The sequence below is a fragment of the Urocampus carinirostris genome, chromosome 20, assembly GCF_059441175.1.
Source record: "Urocampus carinirostris isolate Australia breed hairy pipefish chromosome 20, RoL_Ucar_1.0, whole genome shotgun sequence".
NCBI classification, from domain to species: domain Eukaryota; kingdom Metazoa; phylum Chordata; class Actinopteri; order Syngnathiformes; family Syngnathidae; genus Urocampus; species Urocampus carinirostris.
The window spans coordinates 6,977,542-6,994,507 of NC_142368.1; the positions used below are offsets into that span (position 1 = coordinate 6,977,542).

The following is a 16,966-nucleotide window of genomic DNA, read 5'->3' on the forward strand; positions in this document are numbered from 1 at the left end:
GTGGGTGGTCAAGTCAAGTTTATTTGTTTAGTTCTTTATCACAAGGAGTCTCAAATAGCTGCACAAACCACATATTATCGCAAACTACAGACTATTAATGGTCTCCGTACTACAAGTCCCATAGTGCTTTGCAACTGATCAAGTGGATGAGCAGTAATCATGCACGACCTATCAGAAAAGGAAAATACTTATATTTGTGCACGTTTACTCGGGGTTTGTAGATAGTTAACATGGCAAAATTTAAGCACTTTTCAAATAATTTACAGCCATTTTCTTTCAATATTTCTCCAGAACCATTAAAATAAATCATTCGATAGAATTAGATCTATACAATAACTTTCACATTTGGTCAAATTGTGTTTACACTTGCATTACAGTCTTTATTTTCAAAATATCTTGCAATTTAAGGTATTTTAGTTGTCTTAATGGCATATTTGTAGAGTATTCTGGTTTCCGTGTTTCTCCTTTTTCCGGTTTGACTCTCTCGACCTTTGATCTGAAGCAGTTGAAGTATTTTCATACTGTTAAAACCTTTTTACATTGTTTTTTTTTACATTGGGGTTTAGTTTCAACATCATGTTAAATGGAGGGTATTTTAGTTGATTGTAGTTATTGAATTTAAAAAATAACGTTTTTGGTGCAGAAAAATCTTTGTGGCGATTATCATAATTATAAACTAAATCAAGGGGGAGGCTTTAGTTATTCAATGATAATGAAATTTCTAAGCCAAAAGGATCGGATTGGAGTTGATCGATACTTCCCTGTATTTACATGGATCGGATCGATACTTACATATACAGCATCGCCCATATCTATTATATATATGACGTATTTGACCACCAGACGGACCCAAAGCTAAACGACTACAGATCAAGTGTAGCCTTACGGTAGTTTAAGACGTATACTTTTCTATATTATGTCCGTTTTGTGGCACGACATGTAAATGTTATCCTGTGTCTCCAAATGGCCAACAAATATGACCTCGCGACGGTCGAGTCGTGATAGGATCTTTGAGGGCACATTTCAGGATGAATCATAATCACGTTTTTATTTTCATATGGACTCAAAAGTATCACAGGACAGAAAAAACACGATTTGCCTAAAAAAGAAGAAACAAGAAAAGAAAAAGAAAATTAAAAAAAGAAAATTTAAAGACCTACCTCATAAGTAGGGGAAGGATCATTGATTAAGTTACAGTCAGACCAAAACCAAAAACAAGAGAAGATATTTCCATCAATAAAGCAGGTCCCAATTTAGACTTGTGTGGCCCTTTTAGCTGCAGGATTAAATATCACTCACTAGCACTTAAACACACGTATCCCTTTACTCACATTCATTCACACATAGTTGTGTCCCCTCTTCAACACACACCGTCAATCACTTAGTCTCCGGTCAAAAGCTTCCCCGAATCATCCGTGGAATTTTGAGACACAAATAAAAGAACTACCAAATTTTTGAACGAGAAAAAAAAATGGTGACGGTTGGTAGAAAGAATGCTGAAAAATTGATTTACATACGCAGAACCTAAAACTCTCCAGATGTGCTTACAAAGCATGATCACCAGTGACCTAACACCACTCAAGAAGAGCAAATTTGTTGTGGGCAGAACCCAAACATCTGTTGGGACACCATCAGCCCAAAATGCTGCTTTTTCACCAAATCATTTCTTTAGGGTAGCCACCACAATATGTAAAATCATAGTGGTTGATGACCGGGCCTGTGACCATTCCCATTAGCTGCCTTTGTTTTTCCACACTTTTAAGAATATCAGACCCCACCCCCCCCAAAAAAAAAATCAGAAATGCCAGTCTCTTGCATGTAAAGTGAAACAAAATAAGCCACTTGAGGTGCGCTGGACTTGACCAGCTACTGAAGTCTCCCCCGCAACAACTCGTGTCCTTTCTCATGGATGTCATCGTGGAAATTTGGAGGCAAGACCAAATTGTTGATGCAATGGTTTGAAATTGTTGATGGTTGCATGACTCGTTCCTGTGATTGACAGCTGAATAAAATCAATGTGATGCATAAAAACATTTCTTGACCCAGTGGCTTTCTTGTCAGCACGACAAAAAGTCAGGGCCTCGGGGCATGCGGTGGGCCAAAATGTAGGCCAAAGCGAGCGAGGTTCTAATTTAGGCTACGTTACTCCGGCTCCATCTGTCTCTAAAACCAGCTCCTAATCCCCCTTAGAGATGGTGATCGCCATCCCCTTCTTCTTGTCTTCTTCTTGCATGCTAGCTTGCAACTTGTCGCAGAGAGCGGGGTCCCCGCTGCTCAGCGCCCGCAAAAAAAGGTCCGTGTGCTCCCGGAGGCGGTCCAAGTCAGCCTGCGTGCGACGGTTCTGCCGCAGGAGCTCTTTTGTACGCAGTGTAATGTCCAGCAAACCCGACTTGCTGAGAATGTTGTACGTGTTGCAGAAGCGCTTCCGCCTGGTGTCGTCATCGCCTTCGTTTGGAGCGGAACTTCCCGTGCAGCTGACGGAGGGAGAGGAAGACGGTGAGGATTCCGATTGGCTGACGGCCGGCGAAGGCGCCTCGCTTGTGATTTGGGGGAGCTGGGTCGGAAGCGCTCGGGTGTCCTCGGGTGGAACCGAAGCGAGGCTCTGGTTCTTGATCGTTTTTTCTTTGTGATCCTGCTGAGAGCCAGACTCTGAAGAAGAGGAAGAGGCCGTCCCCCTCCCCGAGGAAGAGCCCTCAGGGTGCGGGGCGATCTTGGGATAGGACTTGAGGATGGGGAGGTACTTTTTGTGGCGCCTGTGGCGGGAGGCCTCCTTGGAAGCTTGGCGAGAGACGACGGGCTGGAGAAAGACCACCTGGGGCTGCTGGACCACATCCACGGAGGGGCGGAAGCTCCAGGGCTTCATGGCTGATGGGTTGTCCCCAGGCTGACGAAATGACACAGTTATAGCAGGGATGTGATATTGCCATTATGTCACCATATTAAAAGTAGCAGATTCCATGTGTGGAGTACAAGCCTCTTCTGGCATCCTATTAATGCCCTTCTGTTTGATTGTAATAGGAAATGTTTGACTTTCTAACACTTAAAATGTTAGGTTGCATTAGACTTATCGAAAATGTATAGTTTTTAATTTATGTATTTATTCCCATGCCTCTTAGGACAGTACAAGTCCTCAAAGTGACTCTAAAGAAAACTAAAAATAGGCTGGTCACTGGACTGTTGAAGGTGTGTAAGATAAACCGTCATTATAATAATAATTAGAATTCTAAATAGCAACTAACATTTTGGATCAGGATGTTCAAGGAGGCACGATAAGCAGGTTTTCAATTCTACCCTTGACCTCACTTGCCATACAGTTTCTCAATATGGGTTACATGACTGACGTGCGTTTCTACCTGTTTGAGAAGCACATTGTTCATGATGATCATGGAGGGGTACGAGCCCCCTACCACAGCGAGGCGCCCAGAGGTGGAGCTTCGTGAGACCGGCCTCACGGAAGGCCGCGGTGAGTCTTCGGAGTCTGTGTTGTCCACGGTGCTTGCATGCTCCGAGGAGGCATCTGAAGAGACATTCGTCATTAGAGAAATCGTTCCGATTGCGCACTCGAAGCTTCCGACGAGTCGACAAAGGCACCTGAGAATCCGGAATCCCGTTCCGAGTCGGCTCGGGGGCCGCCGTGGGACTTCATGGCGTGTGGCCTAGCGACGGGCCGCGTGTCACTTTCCGCCTTGCGTTTAGCGCTCATCTCTTTGCTTTGCTTTTGCCACTGATAAGACAGGCCTACTGAAATCTACATCAGCATGTTACACCATCCATCTGGGAATCAATAGACAGAAGATATACTTAAAACACCTTTCACACTGCTTATACGCCATTTTGTCAGAAGTGATGACTCTTCATTTACATCAAACACATATGTGTTCGACCAAAGTTTAAACACTATAGAACTACAACACTGCTTTGTGGCCTACCAGACAACATATCGTGCAGTCGGTGTTGTCGTTTACCTGAAGGCATCTCCACATGGCTTACAAGGCTGCTACTCCATCTGCTAGGAAGGTATCCGTCAGACCCGAAATGAAGTATCGGAGCATTTCGATACGCGATAGAGGCATAACCTTAATATTGGTGCATCCGTAATGTACAATAATGTAAATTTGTATCTTTAGTAAATAGAAATTTCAACTACAGGACACAAACAACCAATCAAACCTTAGTAGGGTTTCCCCTAGAAAACTTGCATAGCCTGGGGGGCCAACAACAAGGAATCACCCTCATATTGTCAAAGGCTTAATTTTATTCCGTTCTTGGTGCGATGGCTTATATTTTTTTCTGCATGGGGGAGAGGTCCGTGGTTAGAAAGGGGTATTTGGTTGTTGAGAGGAGGGAGTCTGGATATGAACATTACCATAGTTAAATATTGAAAATCAGAATGGAAAAGGAGAATTGTCAGATTACAAAGATATATTCCAGGTAGCGTCTATGATTTTTAAGGTTGTATGCGGTTCTTAAACAATGTTATCACATAAACAATAAATGCAAACAACAAAGTAGCAATTTATGATAACTTAATGTAGAAAATTTGTATAATTGTTATTTAATATTAGAATTACAGATAAAACACTATCAGGAGAGCCATTAGCCGCTGCATACACATACATTTTGCACGATATTGGTATAAATATAACTGATTGGAATTACAAATAGAGTAGCTGGAGAGGAAATAGCCGCTGCACTCGTGTGTGCCATAATCTTGATAATATGTAACAATCAACGTATTATCAAAAGCATTCCCCCCCTGATTTTCAAAGAAAATTCACATCTCATAATTCGTCATAAACTGGCGTATAAAGGTACTTAAAATTCTTAATATTTGGTAGCACTGTATTAAATGATAGCATGACAAAAACTTGGTGGTCCCAAAGCTTATGAAGCACAGGGGAAACCCTGCCGATCATCTTGACACTCCGATTGTCCTGGGGTCAAAATGAGCTGCCACCTTGTTGTTAAAAACCGGAAAAAAACTCTCTATGACTTTCCTAGATTGGTCCCAACAGTAGAAAGTTAAATATTCTCATTCACATTTTCGTGCAAGATGTATATAAAAAGTACAGAAAGGAGGAAAACACGCTCGGGATAAATGCACTTCACGTGCATGACTTTGTTGGGAAAACAAAATATAAAACACAAGGAGCCATTTTAAATGGAAATTATGTCTGCTGAGTTAGTGCTGCCTGCAAGATAAGCAAATTATGATATTCAAGGACCTTGGATAATAATGTGTTGGGTATCTTTTATCCCCTTAGCTGTACAATTCCAATATAGAAACAAATTTATTATCTTAACGGCATCTCCCCGTTGTGTTAATACTTATATGTATATCTATATATACAGTGTACATATATACACATCTCTCCTGCTCCACGCAGTAATAATAATGCAAACTCCCCTAACAGACTAAGTGACTCGGGCACAATAACGTTTCTATGAATGGATACGAATTCAAATCGATTTCTATGGACAGAAAAGGCGACTATATGTTTTTAATAATGTTTTAAAGCGACATAAAACACCGTTTAAAACTCGAAGCAACACATTGCGGATTAGCTAGCTGCTAATTCGACGACGCACCCACGGCTAACGTTAGCATTTTGCCTAGGTTGTGAAATTAAGAAATATAAAAAGTAACGAATGATAGTTGAAGAAAATAAAAACTTACTTTTTTGGTTCCGACGAAAGAGAATAACAAGTAGTTCGTTATTTGAGATAATTTGCGACAGGAGGGTCGTCGGGCGGATGCTTTGCCGTCTGTGTGTAGGGGGGGGGGGGGGGGGGGGGGTCAGCCCTCTTTTCCACGGTACAGTACACGAGACCGGGTAGCCCCGCCTCCCGCTTGTCAGTCACATGCGAGGCCACCAACGGCCCACAAAACACCGTCACTTTTCATTTAATGTCCCTTATTGGAATAACATATCAAAATATGCCACCATGTTTTGAATAATATCCCCACTTAATGTTGAAGACGTTTCTAAAGCAGGAAGGAAAACACAGACGTATTGCCATATATGGTAGAAGGCGGAGCTTTACCTCCACTACAGCGACGTCATCAAGACGCCCGCCCACAATGTCACGACCCGGGCTCCTGATTGGCCAGCGCGGCCAGCCGTTTAAAAACGTGACTGCTGCCCCAATGTGAGGCATTGCGAGTACATCGAGCTCAGGTGGCGCGCGGTACTACACAACATCTCATGTACCATCAGGAGATCGGATGACGTGGTTTCGGGGTTGCGATTTTGTGGCTTATTACATAATAACCACGCTCGTCTAACCCGAGCTTCTATTCTCTGGTGTCATAAAAATGCACGGTGGCTGAGGACAGAAAGTGCTCACATGTTCAGATCAAAAAGTAAATGATTAACAAATCAAAATGTATTTGTATAGCACTTTCAGACACTAAAATATAGTAAAAACTTTCAACGTACGACAAGTCCTGTTTTTCTGCCCACCCACTCAACATCCCGGGACGTCAAACAAGAGAACATACACAAATTAGGGGGGAAATAAAAATAAAACAATTGCAAGGCACAACTAACCATCTGAGGAAAGGAACATATTTTTGCCAACATAACCGCTACGCATAAGCCAGTGGAATCCCTTTACAAGTAAAAAACAAAGCTCTTTTCTTCCTTCTTCGTTTATAACCGGTTTAGGACACAGCAGGTCGGTCATAATTAAAATGTGAGATATGAGGGATTCCTTTCACGTTTTTCTTACAGAATATTCCGGGCACAAATTATCTACAGATTAATGGCTGTAGACATTCACAAGTGCAAAGATTAAGACTGCCGTCTTATTATAGTGGAAGACTTAAAAATGAAGAAGAAAACTCTTTCCTTGCTGCACAAACTTCTTTATATCGGGGTTGTAGTCAAAATAAAAGATGAAGAGAGGAGCAGTTTCTTTCAAGGTCTTTATCACAAAATATTCTGGGCACAAATGAACTACATAATACAGCTGTAGAAATTCACAAGTGCAAAGACTAAAATGACTGAAAATCACTATAATACTGAAAGCATTTAGAAGTGAAGAAAATTTTATTTTTCACTATGACTTATTCTACATCCGGGTTGTGAGGAGACAAATTATGTCAAAATAAGGGCTGGAGAGATGAGCATTTCCTTCAGAGTTTTTATTACAGAATATCCCGGGAAGAAACTAGCTAAAGAACAATGGTGATTGAAATTCACAAGTGCAAAGACTCTTATACTGAAAGGGCAGTCCAGAGAATCAAAACTTAAGGAAATCAAAACTTTTAGTACATTTCCACTGTATAATAAGCTTTTATTCAACCAGCCCACACAGGGTTGACCTGATCACATTCAAGGCCAAAATACATGGTAATAATAAGTTGTATGATCATGTCTGAATTATTCAGTTATATTCAATAATAAATACAAAGTTGTAACTCTGTTTGAATATGAAAAATAACAGCTTAACATGACAACAGACGTTGATGCTCAATCATTTGCAGCAAATGGCAATTTCATGGACATCCAACTACTGTTGTGTTTTGGAGATGGCTGCTAGCTGCTAATGCTAGTGTCTTTGCATTAACGAATAAAGTTAAATCAATCAATAAAGAAAACTAAAGTAAACCCTGCCCAGTAAGTCATTTTATAATGCAAGTCACAAAAATATCAGTGCAATGCGTCGTCTTTCCAGATTTCTTTCCATAAAAAAAAGGCAATTTGCAATTTTTCAGTTTTGTGCGTCCACCGGATTAATACTTCACTTTTGAATTACCTTCCCCAAAGTCCTACTTAGACCAATTAAAATCCCTTGGGGGCAAAGCAAACTCTATCCACGTAAACACAAGTCATAGTTATGTTACTCGATGAACCAGTATTCCAGACTCAAAGAAACATGATCCCACTGGTGCAGAGGTTGCCAACAGAAGCGAGAAAATAGATAAGGCGCCATCTGGCGGCTACTACTCGAACAAAAGTGCTGTGTCTCGTTTCATTTTCAAGGTACCGAGCCCACATAAATCTGTTGTGACATGGGGATAACAAAGTGAAGCCGTATAGCAGGGGATAGAAATCTATGGTAATGCATATCTAATGCGTTCTGTTCTACTTCTATTAAATATACGTACATGTTTAGGATTACTAGTAAATAACATCACTAATTAATATGCATGAAAAGGAAAAGTGACATGTTGTCTATCTTTGGTGTGACGAGTAGAGTAAGGGGGCGGATGCACAGGAGGTGAGGAGACTGCAACAGAGGATTAAAAATAAAACCTACTTTTGAGGATTGTCATGCCCTTAAAGGTTTCTTTGCTTTAATCACCATTAAATTTATAATAATAGTCACAATCGTTAATTGGTTATGGCTACGCAACTTGGGAATGATAGCAATAAGTGTACCGTCATTGTATTTCTTGATGATTGCAAGCTTCGTTTGCATTGTTTTCATGTTTTTGCTTAAGCGTGAAGAGCAAGCTTTGGGATCGACAACAAATAAACACAGTACAAAAAATACAGTATTGTGTTGGTGAGTTGCAAAGTCATTATGAACCACAACATATTTTGAACTAAATGAAGATGAAGGCATTGTGGGAGGTATTACAGCCAATAGGATATAAGCATTTTTGTAATTAGAAAACATAAATAGCAAAGCCAGCATTTCAATAGGTGACAGGCATCTTGGAGACGTACCTTGCCGTACGAACACTGTAAAATTGGATTTTTATGCAAAATAATTGGTTGTTGATGACGTATAGAAGGGAAATTTCCGGAAAGAGAGGAAGAAAACCTTTTCATTCCACACCGTAAAGTGAAAACGTCGTAAGGCGGAGCCACTGCATCCCAGAGGCCTATTGTACATCTATATACATAAACAGCAAAAAGAAAACTCCTGTTTTAAAGTTCTCATTTATTGGGGTTCTTATTGGCTGCATTTACAGATTGAATGAAAAAAGCTTGAACCCATCCACTATGGTCCATGGTTCATACTATGCAGACATCACTTGTACAAATAATAAATAAACATAAACCATTATGATGGTTAAAAAAGTTAAACATCAAGCTTGTATTAACACTGCCATTTTGATAGAATTTTAAATATGAAGCAGCTTAAAATCAAGGATGCGGTTAACTCGAAGACCGTTTTAGTGGTGTATGTGTTTTACTTCTCAGTGGAGAAAGCTCGCTTCATGAGCGGTGTCGGCGTCTTTCCGGCTTCGTACAGCGACTCCGGCGGCGGAGTGCTCAGGCAGCACCAGTCCGGTATTCGCCCCGTTTGGTTGTAGTAATCCCGGGATACCGACCTACTTCCGAGGATGTCCTGTAACGCGCCAAAGATCGCGCCTTGGGGGGAAATTGGACAAAAATGAATTCCATTTTAGATGAAGTGACTCAAAAATCATTGGGGGCGGCATACCTCCGAGCCAAGCGGTGCAGTTGGGCTTGGCGGGTGGCGAGTGCACACGGAAGTTCTTGCTAGCCAAGACCTCGCGGTATTTCGGTTTCTCCGCCAGCATGCGAATCTCAGCCAGCAGACGGTGGTGGAAGCCCGGCAGCATGGCCGTGCCGCCGATCACGACCAGGTTCTCCGACAGAACTTTGCGAGTGTCGATGGGGCACTGGAGTCGCGACGGAGGGGAGGACCGATTATATTTCTTCTCTTAAAGGGACAGTGTGTATTACTTAAACACAAGATGTCGCTGTATTGTGTAGTGCTTGCATGTCAAACTCTGCTTGCGAACTTTCTGTTCTCAGGCGGGCCGCATCAGGAAAAGAATGTACACTTACATTATTTAGCTTACTATAGTTTTTCCCATACCATGCTTTATCATCCGGCCCACCCTACAAATTAAAACCATGGATAACAAGATAATTTTTTCACATTATAACACATTTGTTCAAAAACAATAAGAAAAAATGATTTTCATGTTTGGCATTGAACGTATTTTATGGGCAAAACAGATGGACAAGATTTCCTTTTTGTTTTCATGGTTAGTATTATTACAATTCAAAAGATACTTTTAGCAGTAAAAAAAAGCTTAAATAAACAAGTCACAACTGCAGTCAATGTGATTTTTTTGTTGACTGATTTTTATTTTTTTTTAGCTGGTTTATTTTAACAGCTAAGTGAATGCAGTTTTACATCTGAGCAAACTCACCACGCTATTCAAACTCAAGTGGGAGCTATGACAAGTTTTTAACAATAAACAATAATATAAACAATAATATAAAAGTGTCTTTCATCAGCAATATTATTACATTAGTTCAAACTACTAAAGCTGAGGCTACATCCTTCACTGCCAAATTTCATTTGCATTTATTTCATATTTTTTGATAGAAAAACCCCACACACATTCGTTATCAATTTAGTTACCTGCTTGGACCGTATTGTATCAGAAAATAGGCAAAGATGTTGAGCAGTATTTTCCAAAGTAACGGCAAATTGCTGGACTCCGAAATAATTTGTTTTTAAGTGATCCCCAAAATTGTCAATATTTTTGTTTTTACTAATAACACCTACTCTTGCGTGCTGAGCAGTAATAGTAGATGACAAATATGAAATTGACTTTATTGCGACAAATTCATTGTATTACCACCATTAGCGAAAAGTTGGTTTGATTTAACGCAAAAATAGCTGTACAATTAAAATTAAATTGAGAACATTTCTTTTTTTTGTAATTTGGGGTATATATAAACAATTATTTTACCATAAAATTGTTGATTTCTCTAATATCCCATTGGTCGTCCATGACATGAAATGATCTGCATTTATATAGCGCTTTTCAAGTCAATGACTTCCCAAAGCGCTTTACAATGTGCTCCACATTTCCCAATAGCGGCCTTGCAGCCATGTAAGGCGCTAACCTGCTTTTTGGGGGTATTAGGGGTTCAGTGTCTTACCCAAAGACACTTCGACATGTAACACGGACGAGCCGGGATTTGAACTGGGATCCCTTGATCCCAAGACTGAGCTACTGCCGACATTGATTAGTTGTTGGACTTCTAATCAATAATCCAAATTCATGCCCATTTTACGGATCGAATCGTTCTTAAAACTGGGTGCAGTTAAAATACTAGCTACAAGCGATATTTCTCAGCATACCTTCACCAAGGCGTCAAGTATGAGCGAGGCCACGCTCTTCTCTTCATTGTCCTGCTCAAACAGAATCTCCATCAGAGAATCCCTGGAAAATAATGTACACCATTCCTCATGGTCAGGACTAAGTCGCCAAAGAGTAAATATGGCATTTGGATCTAGAGCGGGGCCAGCAACCATTTTGAAGGCGGAGAGTTGCTTTTTTTGTGACTGATTAGCGCTAAGGGCTAACAGTTTGATATGAATGATTAAAATCAAAACACATCTACTTACAGTTACTAAGTTGTTACAATGTTATTATCAAGTTATTAGAACTTTGATGAATAGTAAGAAATAGGCTCAGACAACCACTTGAAAATCTGCCTTGTGTAAGGGTCTGACATATATAAAATATAAGTTAATTTAAAACATTTTAATTGATCATCTAATTAAAGACACTGAGCATGTCAATGCTTTTTCATGCCAGTGGGTAATCCAATCTCCTAGGAAACTACAAAGACCCATCAGTGGTGAGCTATTTTCAGAACCGCTTCTGATCCGCAAAAACCATGTAGGTGAACCCTGATCTAGATGAGCTACAATGCTATTTGACAGTAAGTGGGGAGAGTCACGTTCATTCCAGCAACAAAATATAAATGAATAAATTGACATGTCACCTAATAGATCCCTTGATATGCAGGATTTTTTCACCATCCAGAGGATAGTCGACATCTGGAGGTGGAGCCGGACGCTACGGACACAAACAAAACGTTGTCTTGTATGTACACTCAATTCAACGTGTTCTTTATGAGATTATTTGGGTGTTCCTCACCTCGGCCGAACCGTCCATGTTGAACTTGGCCGCCTGGAGTTTGAGGCCTCTCTGGAGGTCACTGACAAAACATGTTCTGACTGGGCCAGGGCAAAGCAGATGGATGAGAAAGAACGTTTCCTTATTGTTTTTATAGTTGGTATCATTAAAACGCAAATATTTAAAGCAATAAAAAAGCTTGAACAAACAATAATCACAACTGCAGCAACTGGGAATTTTTTTTTAACTAAATACAGACTAGACTCAAATTTATATTAGTTCACAAATGAAGATGAGACAAAATAAAATACGTTTGTTTTGTTCACCTTTAATGTCTTCCACAGTCTCTTCTGGGATGGTACCTAAAAGAAAGGAATGCAAAACACAATATTAGATACTAAACTCCTGATTATTGACAAAAATACATATATATGTATATACATATATACATATGAGCATTCTATTTTGCTCCCTCTGCCCAACTTGGCCAGAAGATGATGCTTAAATGCAGTAAAGAAGACACAAAGAGAGAAGATGTTAAAATATACCCTAAGTGAGGAAGAAAACATTAAGTTTTGCAAGAGGGAACAAAAAAAATAAAAAGTATATATTATGATACATTATTTTGTGCTTCTTCTCCCTAGTGTGCCCGAATTGGCCAGAAGAGGGTGCTATAATCCAATCATACAGATACCATAAAAGCAAAAATATATTTTTAAAGAGACACACCATATATTTTACCCCCAAACCCGTTTTCCAGAATAAAAGCGAATTATTCAGCACATTTTAATTCACTGTGTTATGTTTGACGGTTTGATCAAATCTATGAAATAATAATGCACGGGGGGGTTTTTAAGGGTTATTGTTCTATCTTCGTTATTCATTATCCATTATTCGTTATCGGTCAGTTCATTATACGCTACAAAGCCTAGGAGACGGGACACTTACTCTCAGCCAAAAGGCCAAGCTAAGGTCCTAGCCCTAAAGCCATGTTGCGATCATTGCGAATGCACCGTTCCCGGAGGTACTGCAATACCGGGCCGATGCGTGGAGTGGACAGAGCAAGCTCTTATTCCATCTCCGGAATGCAAAAATCAAAAGGCCAAGCGGCCAAGTTAAGGTCCTAGCAGGCCAAGCTAAGGACCTGGCATCAAAGATGAGGACGGCTTACCGTGAATTTCATAATACGCTATAAAGCCAACTTCATAGTTAGTACACAAATCCAGGACCACAGTTGACATCCACCTTCATGATCATGGTATCTCCCCTGCCAGGTAAGTATGAAATAATAATGCACGAGCCAGTGCCCCATATCAATAGAAATATATCACTTAAAATTCGCCTCTCTCTTGCAGTTACTTAACACTGTTGAGGCTCATTTTCAATGTAATTTTCGTCCAAAAAAATCATTCAAAAAAAGGTGCGAGCAAAGTTCTTCTGTAAAAATGTCAAAATACTGAGAAAAAAGATAGCAACGTATTTACCTTCAGTGCAGACGGCGCTGATCGAGGGGGAGTGGGCCTGCCCAGTGTATAGCTCCGCCCATTCATACCGCTCACCCAATCAAATTGCTCTACATTCTTTGCTAGAGCTTCTAGGTAAAACGTTTGTTTTGGGTTAAAGCTTGTTCTGTGGCTTCGCATCATAATGTGTCTCCACAATGAACATAGCTTGTTTAATGAGCTTCTATTTAGCGATTTACAGCCACAGCGGGGGTCTGTGGGTGACACCTTGGCACCCTTACTCTGTGGGTCTTGCCTTGGCTTCGCATGTGTGACGATCGGTTCTGCATGAAGCAGTTCTATTTTATCTCCGAGCAATATGTACTAATGAAAAGAGAAATAGGTTCCCGACCCCTTATATATGCTGTAAATGACTGTATAGAAAATAGTTGATAATGTTTCATGCCACAAGGGAAAACATGTTGGCTACCCCCCCATTATTTAATAAAAACAATGAAAAATCTATTCTTTGTGCTGTTTTCTCTCGTGTGCCCAACTCAACCAGAGAGGAGTGCTAAAATGCAGTTGATAACGTTTCATGGCAAAAGGGAATAAATGCTGGCTATGAAAACAGTCTTACACACCAATCACGGCGGGTACACATTGTCCAGTTGCAGTGTCTGTATCCACGGTGCACTGTTCCACCAAAAGTCCGTCTAATTCTCTAAAATAAATGCAAATATACCCCATTAATTCGACTTTCTTGTGAATGCATAAGTGTAAGATACAGGACATAAAAAAACTCACTTGTGAATGGCTTTTCCACCCAATGGCAGAGCCTCCCAAGCAGGCAGGATCAGAGTGCACTCATAAACCTGACGATTGAGTTAAGGCGTTTGAAGATACACAAAAAAGTACAAGTTCTGTGTATATTTTAACAGTGAATTCAACGCCCGTTAGAAAGAAAGGACACAGGAAGCACCAGCGTCTCCGTGTGGCCACAATCCATCACCAGGGCCGAGTTGACACCCAAGGTCATGATGGCCATGAGATGACTCGGTGCAAACAGGACCGAGGGCACCTGGACGAAGAAAAAACATGAATAAAATAAACTGCGTTGCTGGTCGTGTTTTCAAATCTGCCGTACCTCAAACTGCTTGAAGAAAACTTTGGTGAGCGTCTCCCGGAAGTGAGATGGGCAGAGGATGGACTCGATAATGACCACTCTTCTGTCGCGAGGATTCACCAGCAGATGTCTTAAGATTGGGAATGTTTAGAAAAAAGGTACTCGTGTTATCTTTTTTTTTAATTCCATTTTTAACAAAAAATGCTTACCTGAAGTACAGAGTGTGGATAAACTCTTTGAGGATGACATAGAGCTCTTCTGTATTGATGTTGTACTGAACCACTTTGGTTGCCTGATCACACACATCAGTTAAAGGATACCAACCAAAAACAAAACAATACAGATCTCTCTTAAGATGAAAAGGAGTTCCGTGATGAGATTGCTGACCTGCTGCTGTCCCGGCTTCCGGATCTCGCTCGGAATGATGAACCTGGGCCCCGTTTCCCCTGCAAAGCCGCATCTACAAAATAACAAATATATATAGAATTTATATAATGTATATATTACATATACACACACACACACACACACACATTAGAACTCCAGGATACAATGACCCCACCTTACGATGTTCACAGTGTGGAATAAGATGGTTCCCATCCCTTCTTTACAAACAATTACGATAACAAGAAATTCTAACTTTTCAGTGTTCGTGTCTATGACGAGTTACGTTTCTTTATTGCCTGTCTCCCATTAGTCAATGTCATATAATATGAGGGTCATGAGAATGCTATTGGTTAAACTACCTCCCACAATGCCTTTGTCTTCATTGTGTTCAGAATCTCCTACGCTTCGTAAAGACTTTGAGCAAGGGAAAAACAAGAACGCATTTATGAACTGTAGTTATACACTGTAAGTCCCAAGGGTTGCAGTGATAACAAAGAGAGGGGTAAAATCGTCACCATGGAAACAAAGCTTGTGATGATCAAGAAATACAAAAAGGGCACACGGATCGCTACCCTCGCGAAGTTGCAAGGTCATAACCAATCCACTATTAAAAACAAGGGAGCGATTAAAGCAAGAAAGTCTTCTAAGTGGACGGTTTAATAAGGGTTTCATTTTTAATGTAGCGTTGCTGTCGCCTCCTCCCCTTTGCATCCAGCGTCTACTCCATTCAACCAGCTCAAGTCACACCAAAGTTTAACAACATTGTATTTTTCCTTCACATGTATATTTCATATTACTTATATAAATAGCACGTATATGCAATTTTAATCTGCGGTACTAGAGGTTCCGATGCAATTAGCTAATCACCATAGGTTTCCCCTGCCCACTGCCTGGAGATGGCTGGGATAATGTCGTATGGCGGCGGTGTACTGTTAAAAATAAGGTCACTAGAATTGTGCAGTAAGCTTCGGGACAAAGAAGTCTTTATTAGTCATCTGGAGCTTGTGATTAGCGCCTTGAGACATGTACTCATGTTTGATACAACTTGCTAAGAAAACTATAATACGTTTAATAAGACAAAATGGTGTTAAATTCGAAGCTAACTTTTAAGATTTGATAACAGATGAATAGCAAAGTTCTTAGAGAAAACACTAAAGCTGAAATAACGAAGACGACGTATATTGTATCATTATGCTGTGCATTCGCTAAAACGAATTTTAAACCAAAATTTAACCGGATAGCAGCTTTTTCAAATGACATGACGGCTTTCAAAAATATAAAATAAATCATATATTTCAATGTAGCGCCACGAAGGTATTAGCAACGCTAGCTAGCAGGGTGCTAACGATTAACACTCACTTTGTGTACGCCGCTCCCAGGTCGATAACGATTGCTGTCTTTTCCGCTCCGCTACCAAGACCATCAAATAAGGGCATCTTAAATTGTTCAATTTGGATAAAAACACTTTAATTGGCGTCGACGCTCTCTTTTGGCATTGTTTCTAGAATCCTTTTTTTCACGTCTGGCTAGGGGTGGGTCTTGACATATGTGATGACGTCACGACTCGGCGCTTGTGACATTTTGGAATCTACTAAATTTATTAATATATATTTTTTCTTTTTTAGTTTTGTGAATGTGTTTGGCATTTATTTCTATTTTTTTAATGTAAAAAACAAAACAAAACAAAAACAAAAAAAAACAATAACCGTTTAGCTCTACCATTAGCCCACTGTTGACACTATCTTGCTAACCAACATTTGGACATAATATTTTCATTAAACTGCACATTTTGATATTGTCGGAATATATTACGTTTAGTATCAATTTAATTATTTGATTTGCTTACTTGTGGAAAATGAATGCGCCTGTTTAAAAAGGCGCCTGACCGACGGTAAACCCTACTGTCTATTCGTTTATAAATTAAATAAAAAATATATAAAACGATCAATTTAAATTAATGTCAGTGCAAGGTACTTTATCTTATTTTTTGGAGGTTAGCGAAGCACCTTACTACTCACATTGCACCAGATTCTAGCGGACTGAATGCCAAATTTATAAAAATAAATGCATACGGGTGAAAATAAAGAATTACGAGCACACAATAAGCATTATAAATCGGTCACTTCAGAATGTGCATTT

General features: G+C 40.0%; 2 protein-coding genes, 1 long non-coding RNA gene and 1 pseudogene across 9 annotated transcripts in view; all 4 read right to left on the minus strand.

Moving 5' to 3' along the window:
* The window catches only part of LOC148346107 (uncharacterized), a 255,697-nt gene that overhangs the window by 185,962 nt on the left and 52,769 nt on the right, over positions 1 to 16,966 (minus strand). The window lies entirely within an intron of this gene.
* Positions 1,022 to 5,784, minus strand: cipcb (CLOCK-interacting pacemaker b). Of its 7 annotated transcripts, none has more exons than XM_088324498.1 (5): positions 5,678 to 5,784; positions 3,966 to 4,006; positions 3,592 to 3,774; positions 3,354 to 3,517; positions 1,022 to 2,884 (listed from the first exon to the last, which is right to left on the minus strand). In XM_088324498.1, the coding sequence occupies exons 3-5, from the start codon at positions 3,701 to 3,703 to the stop codon at positions 2,177 to 2,179; spliced, it is 984 nt and encodes a 327-aa protein (XP_088180624.1). In that variant the 5' UTR covers positions 3,704 to 3,774; positions 3,966 to 4,006; positions 5,678 to 5,784; the 3' UTR covers positions 1,022 to 2,176. The 7 variants fall into 7 exon arrangements, with proteins under 7 accessions (XP_088180624.1, XP_088180625.1, XP_088180627.1 ...); XM_088324499.1 differs by having other exon boundaries at positions 3,966 to 4,009; positions 5,678 to 5,774; XM_088324501.1 differs by having other exon boundaries at positions 3,930 to 4,006; positions 5,678 to 5,773.
* On the minus strand, positions 8,876 to 16,378 carry actr10 (actin related protein 10). Its single transcript, XM_088325734.1, has 13 exons — positions 16,187 to 16,378; positions 14,828 to 14,900; positions 14,650 to 14,732; positions 14,462 to 14,570; positions 14,288 to 14,395; positions 14,122 to 14,189; positions 13,959 to 14,038; positions 12,199 to 12,234; positions 11,894 to 11,973; positions 11,739 to 11,812; positions 11,089 to 11,170; positions 9,403 to 9,604; positions 8,876 to 9,329 (listed from the first exon to the last, which is right to left on the minus strand). The coding sequence occupies exons 1-13, from the start codon at positions 16,261 to 16,263 to the stop codon at positions 9,148 to 9,150; spliced, it is 1,254 nt and encodes a 417-aa protein (XP_088181860.1). The 5' UTR covers positions 16,264 to 16,378; the 3' UTR covers positions 8,876 to 9,147.
* On the minus strand, positions 12,875 to 12,991 carry LOC148346117 (U2 spliceosomal RNA; annotated as a pseudogene).

Coding starts and splice junctions, on each gene's coding strand:
- cipcb (XM_088324495.1), bottom strand. CDS start 3,703: ATGAGCGCTAAACGCAAGGCGGAAAGTGACACGCGGCCCGTCGCTAGG. Junction 3,518..3,591: donor ACGGGATTCCGGATTCTCAG/GTGCCTTTGTCG, acceptor ATGTCTCTTCAG/ATGCCTCCTCGGAGCATGCA. Junction 2,885..3,353: donor ACAATGTGCTTCTCAAACAG/GTAGAAACGCAC, acceptor TCATTTCGTCAG/CCTGGGGACAACCCATCAGC.
- actr10 (XM_088325734.1), bottom strand. CDS start 16,263: ATGCCCTTATTTGATGGTCTTGGTAGCGGAGCGGAAAAGACAGCAATC. Junction 14,396..14,461: donor TTTTCTTCAAGCAGTTTGAG/GTACGGCAGATT, acceptor TTCTTCGTCCAG/GTGCCCTCGGTCCTGTTTGC. Junction 9,330..9,402: donor CTGCACCGCTTGGCTCGGAG/GTATGCCGCCCC, acceptor TTTCCCCCCAAG/GCGCGATCTTTGGCGCGTTA.